Below are 16,513 nucleotides of genomic sequence, written 5' to 3' on the forward strand. Positions count from 1 at the left end.
GGCGGGTGTCAGCAACTTCTGTCACACCTGCTACCAGAGGGCGGGGAGGAGGCACGGAGTCCCCGGGCTCCTTAGAGAGGAAGTACAAATCGATCTTGCGCTTCACTTAGTCACTACCTAGCCACTTTCCAACCACTATCAAGCAGTTCAAAACAGTTCACTAAACAAGAACAGCAACCACCACCTACACGTAATTCGGACTCAAGGTATTTTGGAATACAATATTTTCGTGTGTTCCTCCTTTGTACCTTTTGCCCCCTCGTCACTTGAGTCTGTAAAGCTCACTATACTTGTAGTTATCAAAATTCTCCCAAAGTGGAGAATTTACCTTTTACATATAGGGTAGTTCCTGTTTTAGTGATTAAAGTAAAAAGTCCCATCAACCTCCCCCCCCCCCCGCTTTTTTTAGATTGTCAGTCCAGTCTCACAAAATCAAGGTTAAGCTGTTGTGTTACACTATGGATTCCGAGGTGGTCATTTCAAGGTACTTGCTTGCATTTAGACCCGTGGTTGGCTGCCAAAGCTAAAACAACAACAGCAACTTTTTACCACCATGCACAACCAGTTTGTCTCCAACATATGCACTTTTGGAAGGGAAAGGAAAGTATCATAATGCTTTCCTTCCAGAATATGGGGTGATCTAATTCTGCTCTGCCACTGACTTGTGGGAAATTTTGCTCCAGCTATGGGGGGCCACACCCAGTACTCCTTAAATGAGTGGGCATGGAATTGCAATACTTAAGTTTCTAAAGACACAAAGAATGCTGTCACAGGGTCTCTCTGCTGACCCTTTATTTAAGAAGTCATCTTGTTACTGTCCACTTAATAGCTGGAGAGGGCATCGGAGAGGCAGCCTTGGGCTTACCAAAGACGCAGCTTAGTGGGTGTGTGTGTGTGTGTGTGTGTGTGTGTTTGTGTGTGCGCGCGCGCGCGCACTTGTATGTTGGGAGGGGAGGGAGAGAAGCAAGAAGGAAGAGGAAGAGGAAGAGGAGGGGAGGGAGAGGGGGAGGGGGAAGGAGAAAGAGAGAGAGGGAGAATTGTGACTGTGTGTGTACATCAGGTAACTCAGTGGGAAAGCTGAGCCCTTGTACTCCATTTCCCCTTCACAAGGGATAAACAGGCAATTACGCATCCTTTTATATTTGATGGCCAAGTGCTGAACTGGAAAGCACACTATTAGTTTGTGTCCCTTCAGGGCCAGGGCAATAAGTAGCCAGGAGAGCTGGGGCTGAAGCAGAGAGGGTGTTGTCTGCTGTTAGTGTGACAGTCTTGTCAGCAGCATTCACATTACTGGAAGGTAATAAAGTGACAAGTAAGTTATTAGAAAGATATGAGGTGAAATTGAACTGAAGCTTCTTGCTGCTCAGCCCCAGCTTTTTCCTCTTTTGTAATGGTCCACTATTTGTTACAAACTGAGCCTTGTCTTGATACTTTATATAGAAAAGATTTTTTTTTTTTTTTTGCAGTAAAGGTCAAATGAATTTACAATAACACTTTAGAAAAGAATAAGGATGTTTTATAATAACTATAGAATGTTGCTTCAAAAAAATATATATAGCATTATAATGAACAATAATGCTGATCCAATTTGGTGTACTTGTAAAAATGCTCGTTAAAAAAAAAAACCCTTTATTAGGCATTTGGAGTTTTCAACAAATGCCCAAAGACAGTATCTGATGTCCAGTTATTGCCGCATGACCACAAGCATCACCTTGGGCAAGATATGGAAAGAAGGGCACAAGGAAAGATGGGTGTTTGGGCCAGAGTGATGTAGACTAATTCAGCCGTCAGTTTTACAGCTGGGTTTATAAACACTAATTGCAAGTTACCATATATGGGGAGCAACTCTCCAACTACAGGGAATAGGGAAATGAGTCTGAGACACATCAGATATGGTCTTAATTCTAATACGAGGAAGACTGCCACATGGTTTAGCTTTGAGGGAAAACATGAAAACAGAAAAGTTACTTTTATGGTTCACAGGAAGGTAAATGAGCTCACATTTTGATCAAGAAGTCTTTGGCCAAGTGGCATTACAATCATGGCTACAGGGGCAAGCAAAAGTCATGATGGAGAAAATACATTTAAGAGCTCAGTTTGACCACCAGCCTTTTCTATAACCTAGGTGACCCATCACATCTCTTTGCTTCCCTAAGGAGGGACTCCAGCATCACTTCCCACCCACAAAACAAAACCAAAGAAAAAACCCCCACAACTGCCCTTGTTGGCTCTTCTGACCCATTAAGGAACCTGTTATTCCACAGAGTTGTGTTTGCTTTCCCCTGTTCCTCAGACTGGGGTGCCGTGGGGCACCTGGTCATAGGGAGCTCTTCGGGGTGGTGCATCAATATGCTCTCGCCTGCTCCTAGGCACAATTGTACCAGACCTTTCTTTTGCACAAACACTTCGAGTTCATTCACTATTTTCTTTTCTAGCTACCCCAGACCGGGGCAGGTACCAATCCCCTACTTAGTATCCCTTGCTCTGCTTTTGGAAAAACTCATTCCCTCCAGTCTTTTTGACACCTGCCTTTCATCGCCCTCCTTACACATTTAGACCCTTCCCATTAAAAGACAAAGCATAGGAGGGAGAAGCAACATCCTCTAATTTAAATGTTCCAAGTTTTTAAAGAATGAAATTTATTGTAATTGTTTAAAAGTTAAGGAGTGTGTCCGGGGGATAAAAGAAAAGTTTCTTCTGGATGATTTGTTTCTTTATGATAGCAGATGTAGTGTGTCTTATTACAGCTGAGTTTTATTTACTCTGTTAGTCAATCCAATCCAACACCAACAGACCGAGTACAAGTTAGGACTGCTCAGGTCAACTGTTAGCAGTTAGCAGAATATCCACCCCACTCTGGTTACTGGTTTTTTCATGTTTTAATTGCCAGTGGCCCCCATTCTCATTTGCTTGGTACACATCTGGGGTGTGTACGTAGGGAGGGGAACAAAAGGTCACTTTTTATTTGGTGGGAATCTAATGCTTGGTTTCTCCTGAGTAAAATGGGGAGAATGCCTCTGGAACAACAGCCTATTCTTAGTATATTCAAAGTTGTTTTTTTTTTTTTTTTTTTTTTTAAGAGCAATGTATACACTAACAGGGCTGTTAACCAGTTAGGTGTCTTTCTCCTCTTACTGGAAGGGCCTGGAAAGTCATGACCAAAGAAATCACACTACAAGGACAGTGGCACCGTTGTGCTAAAAACATTTGCAAAAAAGATGTTTGTCACGTTGAGAAGCAAAACATTAATACCTTCAAACCTTTAAAAGGCATCAGGCTGAACTGGACAGCTAGACTAAGATCTGAGATGCATTACATTGCGTTGACTTATCTCAATACAATTAATAGCAGAACAAAGAATGTCAAGCTTTTTAATCACATTTTTAAAACCAAATTACTTATCATCTATCCTTTCCCTTGCTCTTTGTCGTCCTCCACAGCATGCAGATATTCTCTAAAGCAGACTAAGCCTTTCTGATATGTACAAAAACATAGTTTAAAATGATCAGAACAGTAAGTTTCAACATCAGCTAGTGAACATGCACATTAATAATACTGCCTCATTTTCTACCTGTGACAAAACTGTGGTTAAAATCAATCAAATGTGAAAAAGCTCCTTGGATGAAAATCTGCATCGCTATTAATTTTCAGCAGCACAGAATGGATGCAGCTCGAGAGAAACTGTTACACAACAGAAAACTCCTATGAAAAAACAAATGAGTAGAAATGGACAAAGACGAAGGGCCCAATGATTAAAATGCTGGTCTCTTTTTCCTTCCCGTTTGCAAATAAGCCTTGGGATCACCGTCCTAACTAGATTTACAGTTAAGTCAAAACACTGCACTCAGGCACACACCCAAGAACAAGCAACACTTTGGGACAGGAAGCACTGTGCATTTCATAATGTTACACTTTATGTACCACTTCACTTCCATCCACTCCCCCGGTCCCTTTTTAAGCAAATAGGCTTTATACTGGAAAGTGTTATTCACCCATTTAGAAGGCCACCATAACATTTGGGCACTTGAGGCGCAAAAGTAGTAGCATATAGGGGAGACACTTAAAAATAAGAGCCAGTTGTCCAGGACTCATGGCCATTTCTCTGATAAATCTCAGGCGAACACATTCATGTTTCCGAGCAAGGGAAATTCTACCTTGAGAATCTCATTGCTTCTGGACTGTTCTAACTGGCTATTCACATTAGCCCAGTTTGTGGCAAGTAACAAACATTTGTTCTAAGCCTGGTTCATTTGCTGATGTGACCTGCTGACAGCTATGTAATTCACTCACTAGGGCTATTTGACCTTTTAGTTGACATTAAGTTAAACAGACTAAACATTGATTCTGTACAAGATGAGTTCTAATATCTCAACCAAGAGAGTAACTTTTTAAATATCACTGAAATAAAAATGTGTTATTTTCATAAAACTAGGTGTAATTCAGTCTATCACAATCCAAAGCCAGTGTTTCCCTAATCTTTTGTTGGGATACTAAAAAATATTTTTTCCACCCTTTTTGACTCGAATCATTTGGTAGTGGGCCAACAGCGCAACACAGAGAATGCTAAGAGGACCAAAAGGTTTGCAAACAAACTTTCATTATTCTAGTTCAATTTTTCACAAACATACTGTACATAGTCTTATATGGTATAAAACAAAGGAAAACATCTGTCTATTCAATTTAACACAACACCAAAATAAAGCAATTAAGACTTTGGGGAATTCAAAGGTACAAGAAAACAAAAATGGTTATTACTAATTCCTCAGCTTTTTACCGTAAACATTTGTCATTTAACATAGTGTTTGATATGGTTTCTTTTGTACTGCGAATACTTTCGGTCTTTCCTCACTGGCGAACAAATGAATTAAACGAGCCCCATAGCATCCTCTGAAGGAGATGAAAAGATGAAGCTTCTAGACAAGTCTAGCTTATCTTTAAGAATCTATTGTTTCTGAAATTTTTACAAATAAAAATACTGAATCCTCAACTAATGATGCTTATTTTTGGAAACAATAAATACTGTGAGGTACAATAAATCCTACAGGAATAATAACAACAACAGAAACATATTAACAGTTTCCTTTGGCAAATTTAACGGAAGTGAATGCTGATGTGAACATAGAAAAAATAATTACAAAACATATGAAAAATGGAAACAACATGCAAAGTTCAAACAAAGGGGGTATTTCTAACTTTGAGACCGGTGAGAGAAATGTTTGAGGCCATTAAATGCAGAAAAGAAATACATTCTCTTTAAATTATTGTGTACTGTTAGACAAAATATTCCTTGTTTATCTGTCTTCCTCCCCCTCCACTTAAAAAAAAAAAAAGAAAAAAACAGACAACAAAACACAGTCTGCAATGCACGTCCTAATGGTTTTGGCTGCAGACTGAACTTGAGTAAATATCATCATTTAGTCAGTATGTTGTGGTAGCTGAGGGCTGCCCATGTGGTTAACCAGCTCAGGCAACATGTGTAAACATCGGAAACAAAACAAAACAAAAACAAAAAAGGTTTGGAGAATCGTCTCCCCCTCGTTCTCACTCTCAATTGCTTGGTTTCAGGCTTGCTTTCATTTCTCTCTGACAAATCGTGGGGAAACACAAAACACTCAACAGTGAGAGATCCTATTTTAAACCCCCCTTTGTCTGGCTTTTCAGAAAGGAGTGTTGCTCAATTCAAGTTCAGCACATGTTTTCAAAGCTTCCAAGTACTGCCGCTGTGAAATGTCTTTTGATTTTGTCTATCAAACAGGCCTGAATCATAGGACTACTGCAGAACTTGCAACAAATTAGACAGCCATACAACAGATCAACCCAGTGCAGACTTCTTTCTTTTTAAAGGAGAAGGGTTAGGTCCTTGGAAATGAGTGTTCAACACTTTTACATATTTAGCTTTGTTCCACAGTCAGTAATTTGGGCTTTTGTATCCTGAAATATTATCCTGCCTCTGAAGAGTAAATGCCTTGGCTGTTTCACACCACATAATTGTGTTTTCCTTTTATGTAACTTAACATATAAGCAAAGAAGGATGCAATGTTGATTCTAATAACATTCGGCACTTGAAAGAATCACCAAGTGTTCTTTTTTTAAAGCGGTTTTCTGGTGGCCGACAAATTGGCCTGTGGTTATGTTGAGTGACTAATTGTATTTTCTTTTCTGGAAACTTGTGCAAAGTTGGCAGTTTTGTGTTAACACTAATACTTTTGTTTGGCATTTATGCCCTATACTGACCAGACCATTTTTATACAAGTGAATTTTTTTAAAAAGACACTTACTTGAAGTATGGCAATAGTTTAAGGATAAAAAAGAAGCATGGATATTACACATCCCCTTGTAGTGTATGAAAAAAAGTGCATGACTGGATTTATGTACTAGTACAGGACATTTTAAAAAATCCGATCTGTGCTGTAAAGCATGCCAGCACCTCTTTATCACTATATCTAGCAGGTAGTAAAAACAAGACCATGTTTTTTTTAAAAAAAAAATGTGCATTAATGCTAACATAAATGAATAGAGCTAGCCAGCAAACTATTTTTCTCCTGCGTATCTAACAGCTGGATGTAACTGTAAAAATTAAACAAAAGAGTTAAACACCATCAATACAATTGCTTTACATCATTGGCCTCTCAAGGCTAAATATTTACAGGTGAATCTGCCATGCTTTAATTGAAGATTCTCTCAAAACCTTAAAGTTCACAAAAGACAACTATAAGAAGTTCCTTTTTTGTTTCTTTTTTTTTTTTTCCCTTTATTTTTTTTTGCAGGCAACAGTCATGGATACAACAAATCGTCCCTCTGGAGAGGACCAAGAATTCTTATTCTTTCAGAATTTGGGCTAGTTGCACACTTTATGTGTGTATGTGTGTGTGTATGTGTGTTTTAAGGGTACTTTGTTTTCACCCCCAAATTAAAGATCCCACCCCTTTCCCAAAACTATAAAGGAAAAAGAAAACAATTTTCAAAAGCACCTAGTGTTTATCTTTTTATATCTAAAAAGATGTGTGTGTGTGTATATATGTAGACACAGGCGTACATGTGTACACACACACACACACACACACGCCAAGTACACAAGCACACACTGACTATGGCAGTTCAAATACGTAGGCCATCTGGTGAGAGCTGGCATTTGTAATGTCCGTTCTGAGACTAATCGACGGAAGTGAAGGGAATGTTTTTGTGGAGATTAGGGTTCTGACTGTGCCGGTTTCGGCTTCGCACAGAGGAAAACATCATATTGCAACCAGGGACTTTGCACTTGTGCATTTCTCGCAAATGCACAGTTTTGTAGTGCACTCTCAGGGTCCCCTTGTTGCTGTACATTTTGTGACAAATGTTGCACATGATCCCACCATTGCTCCCGGACAAGCTGTTGAACATCAGAGATCCTGGAACTTCGGCCCCTAGACTGCCAGGGAGGGCAGGGGCCTCGGCCTTGTGTGCCGACTCCCCACTGTCACTCGCCCCGTCAATGTCGTCGAGAAGAATGCCCTCGTCGCTGCCTGCGTCGGATTCTCGGGAGGAATGGATGCTGCTGCTGGACTGGAGACTGGAGGTGGTGCTCAGGTCAAGGACCATGTAGTCCTCCGCCATGCCTCTCCCGTACCCATTCAGGTGGGAGTCTTCAGTCCCTGCGGGAGAGGAGGCGTCTTCCCTGACATCGAGCCCCAGTGGGTGCTGGGCACCATAGATCTTCATCAAAAATTCATCCCGGAGGTCCTTGCTAAGGGAGGGCTGCGCTGAGTCCAGGCCCATGTCATCGAGTTCTTTGGTCAACAGTTTGCGATGCAGGTTTATGTTGGCACTGTGTCTAGGAAAACAAGAGGGAAGGGGGGGGGAGAGGTGTACAGGGAGTGGGGAGGGGTGAGAAAAAGGAGAACATTTTAAAATTGATTCAGCTTCCACCAGGCATTAAATAAGCACATTCATTGCTAATTGCACCATTATGAAAGCAAACATTGCCCTACATCCTCAGGATTTGGGAATAAGTGGTGGTGGGGAGTGCAAATAAGGGGAGCTTTTCATTAACATAATTTTTATAAGAGTAAAATTCTTCAATGGTAGAATGAATGCAAACCCATGCACCTTTTTCTCAATGATATTGTTAGCTCTACTAGGTAGCTGCATCAGCTGCACAGAATCTCACAGAAGAGATGTCAGAATATATATTAAACAGGATAAAAGAATGGAAACTTGCTGCTTGTCTAAACTGAATAATTCGAATTTACACCTAAAAAAAAAAAAGCCCTTTTTTGCCTACAGCACTTCATTTAGAGGTATAAAAAAGATCAATTTTTAAAAAAGTAAATGGTTTAGATAATTTCAGTTTAACTTTAAAACATAATGACATCTTCTCCCTTGCCTTTCTATACTTCATGTTCTAGGAAGGAAAAAATTTAGTTTTATAGATTAGCAATTTGAAATAGGGTTACAGACTGTATCATAAATCCCTTTCCTCAGAATAATTTGGGATCTCAACTAATCTACTAGTAAACTACGCGTCATTTTCAGAAGCTGCTGCATTTTAGAGTTGAAAATGCTTTCATCGAGTAATTCGACTTTTAAAATTTAATCCTTTAAAACAAAGCCTGAAAAATAGAAATTGTTTTTTAAAATAAAACTCACCCACCCTTTAAAAAAATCACACTAAACAACAGAAAAAACCCAAAAGGGACAAAAAAGAAAACACACAATACCCCCCAAATCAAGCACAATATATGGTCCCCCTTTTTTAACAACTGGAATCTGTACTTCTTAGACAAGCAAAACTTTTAGTGAGGGCTTTGCTTGTGTTTTTGTTTTTTTTTTTTTAAAAAGATAGGATTTGTCCCACAGCATCCATACGGATGTCATGATTTACAAAGCCTAATATGTTATTATCTATCTGAAAACATTGCCTTTGTATTTACATCCCCCATTTATTTTTAAAGTGCCCTTGGGCATATACCTCTCTCCACCTGCAAAGGCTCACATGTTTGACAAGTACCTAAATTGAAGGCTACCCTTCCAAAAAATAAACCAATAAATAAATACACAGATACATAAGAGCTTCTCGATAATGGCAGAAGCTCTACATCTTGAAAAAGTAATTGTGATAATAGAAATAACCTAGAATGGCCAGTATAACATTCAACAGACCTCCTGATTATAATTAAAACGTATGGAAGACCAAAATGAGTCACTCCATTTGGTGACAAGCATGGCTAATTTCTTAGAGATGGTTGAGAGGTATGTGCCTCAGAGACAAGAAAGGTAGGAAAGACTTCTCCACCTTTCCACACAAGACAATATATAGCACTCCGGGAGTTAAGGGGCAGAGGGGAGCAGCCCTCTCCACACTGCACTTAGGAAGGCTGAGCTTACCTTGTGATAATAAGATCAGCTTTCTAATCTTTTGCTAAATCGATCACAAAAGAAAGCAAGAATGAGAGAGAGAGAGAAAGAGAGAGAAAAAGAGAGAGAGAGAAAACAAATTCACATTCTAGACATCTGGTTTAAAAAAAACTTAAACAATAAAATAGGGATTTAAAATGTTCTGATCACAAAATCATTTTCTGTCATAAGAGATCACCTCATATGCTGTCTTGATGATTTTCAGATCAGCTGTATAATCCAAAAATCATAAATCGAATTAAGATAAACCAAATTCACAGCATCATTATTTTCCATAAATGAGTTCTACACAGATGCATGCAGGGTGCGAGTATGTGAGTGATAAACAGAAGTTGCTCCCACAGTCCCTGCCCTGACACTGTTGCTCCCTGTTTCCTTGGTGTCAGATGGCAGATGACTCCAAGTGCAGGTTGCAAAGCAGAGTGCAGGCAATGCCTACTGAGCGGTCTCTACCCTGACATGCGGGCATGACGCCCCCAGAGTTATTAGAAGAACGTGGAAACAGAGTTACACTGCGTACTCTTACTCTATTGATTAAACAATCTGCCAACCGTAAGTAGCCCACGAAATCCTACCCATCTGTTTATTATTTCTAACACCCTCCCCACTTTCTTAATTTCACAAGCACACATTTTGTGATGACTGTAATCTAGAACTCTGTTGCTCCTCACACATCTGCAGTTACCACTTCCTAGATTCACTGCTGAGAAAATAGCAGACACATAGCAGTCACATCAAGACACATTGAATAAAGAAGAATAAATTAACATTGACAAAAGGACACACTGATCACCCAGATGGACACTTCTTTCCTGAGATGACTTGTGAAATTACACATCTCTACTGATATGTTACCAGGAAGAGATGTTTCTCTTCATTTCTCACTTACAGCAATAGAAATCTGTAATCTAATTAGATGATGTACCAGCCCTCAATATCTGTCAACCAAACGATGTGCAGAAATGTGTAGACCAGCTCTGGCACTCTGTTCAACAGTGTCCCTTTTCCGCTGTCAGCAGTACTGTTGGCCTCTGCTAATATAATTACATTGGCTTTTATTCAATTAAGTGCCATCCCTTGCTTAAAAAAAAAAGGCTATTTTATCAATTGATTCAGGTGTAATGCAATAATAAAGATGAACTCAGGGCAGTGCATTAGCTCTGCTGTTCATAACTTCAGTACAAGGGTTCATTCATGGTAGTCGATTTCCATTATGCAACCACAGTTCAAGAGAATTGATTCTTTTATGCTCATTTCTTAATCTATTTCATTTTTGTTTAATAATCTTCCTAAATACCATATGCAAAACACGTGAAGTGGGGATGGGAAAGTCTGCCCACTTACCCTCATGGTAGCGGGCTTGGGAGATTTTCTAACACTCACACAGTAATGTTGGGGTGGTAAGAGGAAAAGCGAGAGCAGGAGAAAAAGAAGAAAGACAGATTTCTTTGGAGAGTACTGATCCTGCTCCTCAAGAGGTTAGGTTCAGCCTCTACAGAGCAGACAGAAGGCAGCCCTTGATCTTAACAAAGACCTATTGTTGGACTCTGGAATCAGTCGATCCAAACCATTAATTGTCATAAAACCCTGTCCTCATGAGGAGATACAAAGACCTAGAGTTAATAGCAATTTATAAGTTTATTTGGATCAGCAAAATTAAAGAGGTAAAAGGAAGATGGAAGAGACACAGAAAGAACTCATGCCTACTGACCATCAGATGAAGAGAAGAGGACCCTAAAATGGGAGGAAGGCCAGAGAGTGTTGGAAATATGAGAAAGACCCCTAGCAGAGGAAGCAGTGTGCAGATGTATGTAGTAAGTGGAAGGAGGAATCTATGAAGGAACCCAATTTTGAGTTCTTCAGAGACAGAGATGGTTTTTCTAGAAATGGACTTACTATATTTATCTCCAGAAGAGAGAGAGAGAGAGAATCATTAGCAAAAATCTAGATTATATTCAAACTTATTATATAATACAAGATCATAAACAGTACGAAGGCTCTTTCTGCTTGCTTTGATTAGGTAGGAAATGCCGATATGCATTTCCTCTCATGGAAAATTTCTCTCATGGAAAACAAAAAATGACTGGGATGGAGAGAGAAGATGAGTTCCTAGACAGAAAGGGTAAGGATCTGGTCTTAATAGGGATCTGGTGTTAATGAGTACAGACAGTACTACTCACTAAGAGAGGAGTCCAAAATGTAGCCCCCAGATGGTCACTTTCAAGAACACAAACTAAATCTCATTCAACCTCCAGTCTCCTGCAGTAAAGTAGAATACGTTGCACATAGGAAATACTTGAAAGTACATTTACTCGCCTTCAATCAATAATATGCATGAGAAGCTTTTCCCAAAATACACTGTAGAAGAGAAAACAATGATCCCAAGACTGGAAGCATGTAACAGAATACTTAAGAAAAGGCAGTGGTAGGGGCGCCTGAGTGGCTCAGTTGGGTAAGCGACTGCCTTCGGCTCAGGTCATGATCCTGGAGTCCCTGGATCGAGTCCCGCATCGGGCTCCCTGCTCGGCAGGGAATCTGCTTCTGCCTCTGACCCTCCCCGCTCTTGTGCTCTCTTTCATTCTCTCTCTCAAATAAATAAATAAAATCTTAAAAAAAAAAAAAAAAAGAAAAGACAGTGGTAATACAGCAAAGGGTAATTCTGACTCTATTAATACCCCAATGTGGTACACAGAAATGCTATATAAATTAAGGCATGACACAGTCCTATAACTTGGGCTTGCTTGGAATTACAACTGCTTCCTCTGAATCTCTGTACTCTTTCCTACTCCCTCCACACTGTGAGTTTACAAAATGCCTTTTGAAAACTAAGATTATCCTTAAGAGCAAAAAGTAATGAAGCCTTGGGTAGGGGAGGTCATAAAAACAAACTTAACACTGAAATGCTGAGTGGAAGTACTCTAACTGGCCTGAAGTGGACCACTGCTCTTTTTGTTCCTTTAATAAAAATTTTACTTATGTCAATTATATCTCAATTAAAAAAAAGAAAGAAAACCTTACTGCAACCACAGAAGACACCAAATTCATCAAACACAGTTAAGTAAATGCATAAATACAAGCGAGAGAAAGTAAGAGAAAAAGTAAGTCTTGCTGGGCATTTCTCTTCTCATGTTTCTCTTGTTCTAATGCCCAGTTCAACTTAATATAATGTTTGAGGTTTTAACTTTGACTTTGATATATAGGGAAGGAACTTTTTTTTTATTTTAAAGAAAAAGTTTCATGTCCAAATTAGAAAATCAGAATGTAGTAGTCAAAACTGAATAGTGAATCAGACCATAGGTTACATGAGAAGTTCAATACGTAAATCTTAATTCTTTCTAAGTTTTGAACCATTCTAAACTTAGTGAAACAAAATACTTGATAAATATTATAATATCTCAGGCAAAACAGAATTGAGGCTCCATATTGGATTAATTTTTATCTTTCTTTTCTTGCTTATCTCTGCCACTCAACACACACACACCATATATATGGTATCTGTTATGTATACATCACTGATCATTCTGGACTGATCAGTGTAATTTGAGGGTGTGTGTGTGTATATATATATATTTATATACGTATGCATATGAAGATAGAGAAATAAATTTATAGTCACTCTAGAAAAAACCTAGATGCCAGATTTGAGTGTACTGTGGGATACTGAATCAGCAACACTCCTGAACAGAAATGTACATCATCTATCCAAATCCACAGAACTGAAAATTGAAACCTCTGCCCCTCATTAATTCTCTTCTTATCTGGATTGCTCTGACATTATCTGTTGTATTTAACTCCTCAAAATTTTTGTATTAATGGTAGGAGGCTTACAGCTCTGCAAGTTAAATGACATTTTGGATAGTACACGTTTCTGTAAAACTAGCATTTGTTCTATAGGCTATTACTTAAAAACCCTCTCCAGAAGAGCTGAAAACCATCTCTAGCTCTCTCTCACACACACAAAAACTGAAAGTACAATTTTAGTGAATGCTCAAAAAAAAAAACAAAAAACAAAAAAACGAAAAGAAGTACATATGAAATGCAAGAAATAAAAGCTAAGCAAATTCTTGCAAATTAAAACTATGAAATTCAGTCACTTCAATCTCTTTCAATATAAAACAAATCATCCATACTGGTCACGCAGACAGTTCCCTCTACATTCAAATTATTCACTTGAAGATAAGCTCCCACCAAACTCTTTAGGGGTTTAGCTAATTTACTGCACAGATACGGCACGTCTGTTGTAATAACAGGTAGGATGTATTGGGGTCGACCATTTATCAGAATTAGACTTCTTTTCTCAATTCACAGTGAATTATGCTGCCTACATGACTCCCCTCTCTCAGAGCCTACCATCCCCTCATGGCCCTTAATGTGGCAGGCAAACAAAATTGACAGTCTCATCTTGTCAACAAGGGGCGATTCTCCTGAGAAGCCATTTAACTTTGCCAAGGATGCAATGTATTAATGTGCATGTCCCAGCAATGTTAATCATCTTCAAGCTTCCGACCTAACTTTGACGTGAACGAAATCACCAAATTTGTTTACTAAATGAATCGTAATATGCTAATAAGAAAGCATGACATATATGGAAAAGCCAAACAGATGGTTTGTTTACTCCACTTTGCAACTTTATAAATGTTGTAACTCTGAAGATGTTAGCGAGAATTATTTGTTTGTTGGCAGAGGCAAATGTGTCTTTCGCATACTAAATCTGGTGCTACAGTTAGAAAACAATTTGTCATCGCTGTGGAATGCATAAAAAATGTTAATGTAGTAATGGCATTTGGGAAGGCAGATTGGTAGATGGAAAATGCGTATGCCGGATGCTCAGGTTAAGTGTGGGATTGATATCCAACAGCCCTGCTCCCTAACCATTTTACTTTTGAGTTGCATCTGACACATCAAGGCTTCTCCAGGGTGCTGATTGAATTCAGTAGGTACCTGTTGCTTTGTAACCTGAGAGGAGTGCTACGCCGTGAAGAGGGTTATGTTTTCACAGCATTCGGAGATTTTCTCAATCAGGCCGCTCATCTGGTGCTCAGTTTACTACTATTGGTGGGTAAGAAAAAGGCCATAAACACTGGCATCTTTTAAGGAATGAAACGAATCTGAGCTCTAATTTTGAGTTTTAAATATATATATTTTTACTCTGGATGAACTAACCCTCAAATCTTCCAACCCTTGTGTTACGGTCTGACTTTAATAAAGAGCTTAGAAGACCTATGTCTAAAATAATAGGAATGCATTTTTCTCTCGAAAAATTTCTGCCGTTTAAAAAATAAGCATTGTTTTTTAATATGTACAGTGTGAAACCTCTATTTCTTTCTGAGATCATTTTCAAAGGAAATACTTTCTAAGACTAAATATTCAAAATGTTTTATATCATTAACATGGTTAATTTAAGATCTTTTAAAAAGATAAGATTAGGAATGTCTGAGTTCCCCAAGGGAAGGGACAGAATTTTGTAGACCATCAGTATTGTGATTTAGCTATGGCCTTATCTGGAATTCTATATTAAAAATGAAACTACTTGTCCAATGACTGGGAAAGGAGGACCTGCAACCATCTGATTTGGTCTCTGTTAATGACGTCTCTCTCTCTAAACCCCTTTAAGGACTGGGAGAGGAAGAACAAGCCCCAGAGCCCAAACCTTGGTGGTCATTAAGATGTTCAATCTTGTGCTGAAAATTCCTGGTGATTTAATCAATAAAGAGTAATTTCTAGTGAAAAATAAATAAATAAATAAATAAAAATAAAAATGAAACTACTTAAGATACATGAACAAAAAGAATGTACAAAATCTAATTTATGTTTTTGGTTAAATGATGTCAAACATACCCAAGAAAACTTCAGTTAACTCACCAGCAATGTATCTATGCTACTAAACATCTCAATTTTTAGAAACACTCTATTTTTGTGAAATAATTTTTACTTTTTATTCACATGAGCTTAGGGAAAGCAGAATTTTATATTAAAAAGGTAGTGATTTCTCTCAATACTATGAACCATTCCCCCCCAACTTCTTAGTCCTACATATCGAGACTACCACTAATCTCGTGGGAAAGGAGAGAACAAAGTGATCTAAAGAAACCACGGAGTTCATCTTGCTGCCCAAGGATCACTTTGGAGCAAGAAACATTAGCGGCTATCCCAGCCTGGCGCTTATATCTCATTTGAAACATCTCCTCATTCCTGACCAACAAAGAAAATTTCAATAAAGTACTTTTACTGGTTTAACAACAGTGAGCTCCTGGGATTGTCAAAGTGCTAAGCCTTTTCCAAGGAGAGAAAAAATCAGCAGCTCAAATATAATTAACCTTCTATTCTCAATGCAAACTGCCACGCACAGGAGCTCTGCAGTCTATTAGCAAAGTTATAATGGCCAACAGGCAGAAGCAAAATTGGTCAAAAAGTTGGCTGCTGCTGTCATATTTTTGGAATTATGATTAATGGCACTAATAATGTGGATGATTACTGATATGTGTATCTCCAGCAGTTTATCATATTGCTCTGGCTGCCTACGTCCACAATAAACAGGATGCTATCATTTACCTCTTTATTGAAGGCAATCCTTCTCTTGAAGGAGCATATTCTAATTACTTTGTAATGTTTTATGTCTTAAACATTTTGCAGCTCTGGACCTTGCCAACTGCTTCATGTCTACCATTGATTAATTACTGAATGTTTAATCAAAATTTAGAATCTAATGTAGTCATTTATGAGCACACTGCAGTGCCAAAGTAGTTAGGCTTTGCTCCCAAGTTTGGAGAGTGTTGGGTTCAAAATCAAATCCCAGCTATGTATGAGGATCCAAGAATTTCACCTTGGGTGCTCTGAGGTTGCCAATTCTATCTCTGCTGATGAATGGAAGGTAATCTAACTACAGGGTAAACAGCATCTTTACCTACCCTCTCCCTACCGATTTTCCTATCCTCTTTCCCCAATTCCCTAATCAACAGAGCAGTGCCATTGGCTGCTTCTGAGAACAAGGAGGTCCTCGTGAACACCCGTCACGAGAACATAGATTTGAAGTGGTTAAACAAGTGAAAAATAATCTGCTGGGACAAATACATGAGTTTTTTTTTTTTAATGTGGGTTTTTTATGGTACTGTCATAC

At 38.7% G+C, this 16,513-nt stretch overlaps 1 protein-coding gene across 2 annotated transcripts in view; it reads right to left on the reverse strand.

Moving 5' to 3' along the window:
- Positions 1 to 7,098: 7,098 nt before the first annotated feature.
- The window catches only part of BNC2 (basonuclin 2), a 289,825-nt gene continuing 280,410 nt past the window's right edge, over positions 7,099 to 16,513 (reverse strand). For both annotated transcript variants that reach the window (XM_044920585.1, XM_021682435.2), the window contains one exon: positions 7,099 to 7,813. In XM_044920585.1, the coding sequence (XP_044776520.1) occupies positions 7,153 to 7,813 (661 nt within the window). In that variant the 3' untranslated portion in view covers positions 7,099 to 7,152. The remainder of the gene's footprint in view (positions 7,814 to 16,513) is intronic.

Source organism: Neomonachus schauinslandi, chromosome 13 (assembly GCF_002201575.2).
Source record: "Neomonachus schauinslandi chromosome 13, ASM220157v2, whole genome shotgun sequence".
In the NCBI taxonomy this organism is placed as follows: Eukaryota; Metazoa; Chordata; class Mammalia; order Carnivora; family Phocidae; genus Neomonachus; species Neomonachus schauinslandi.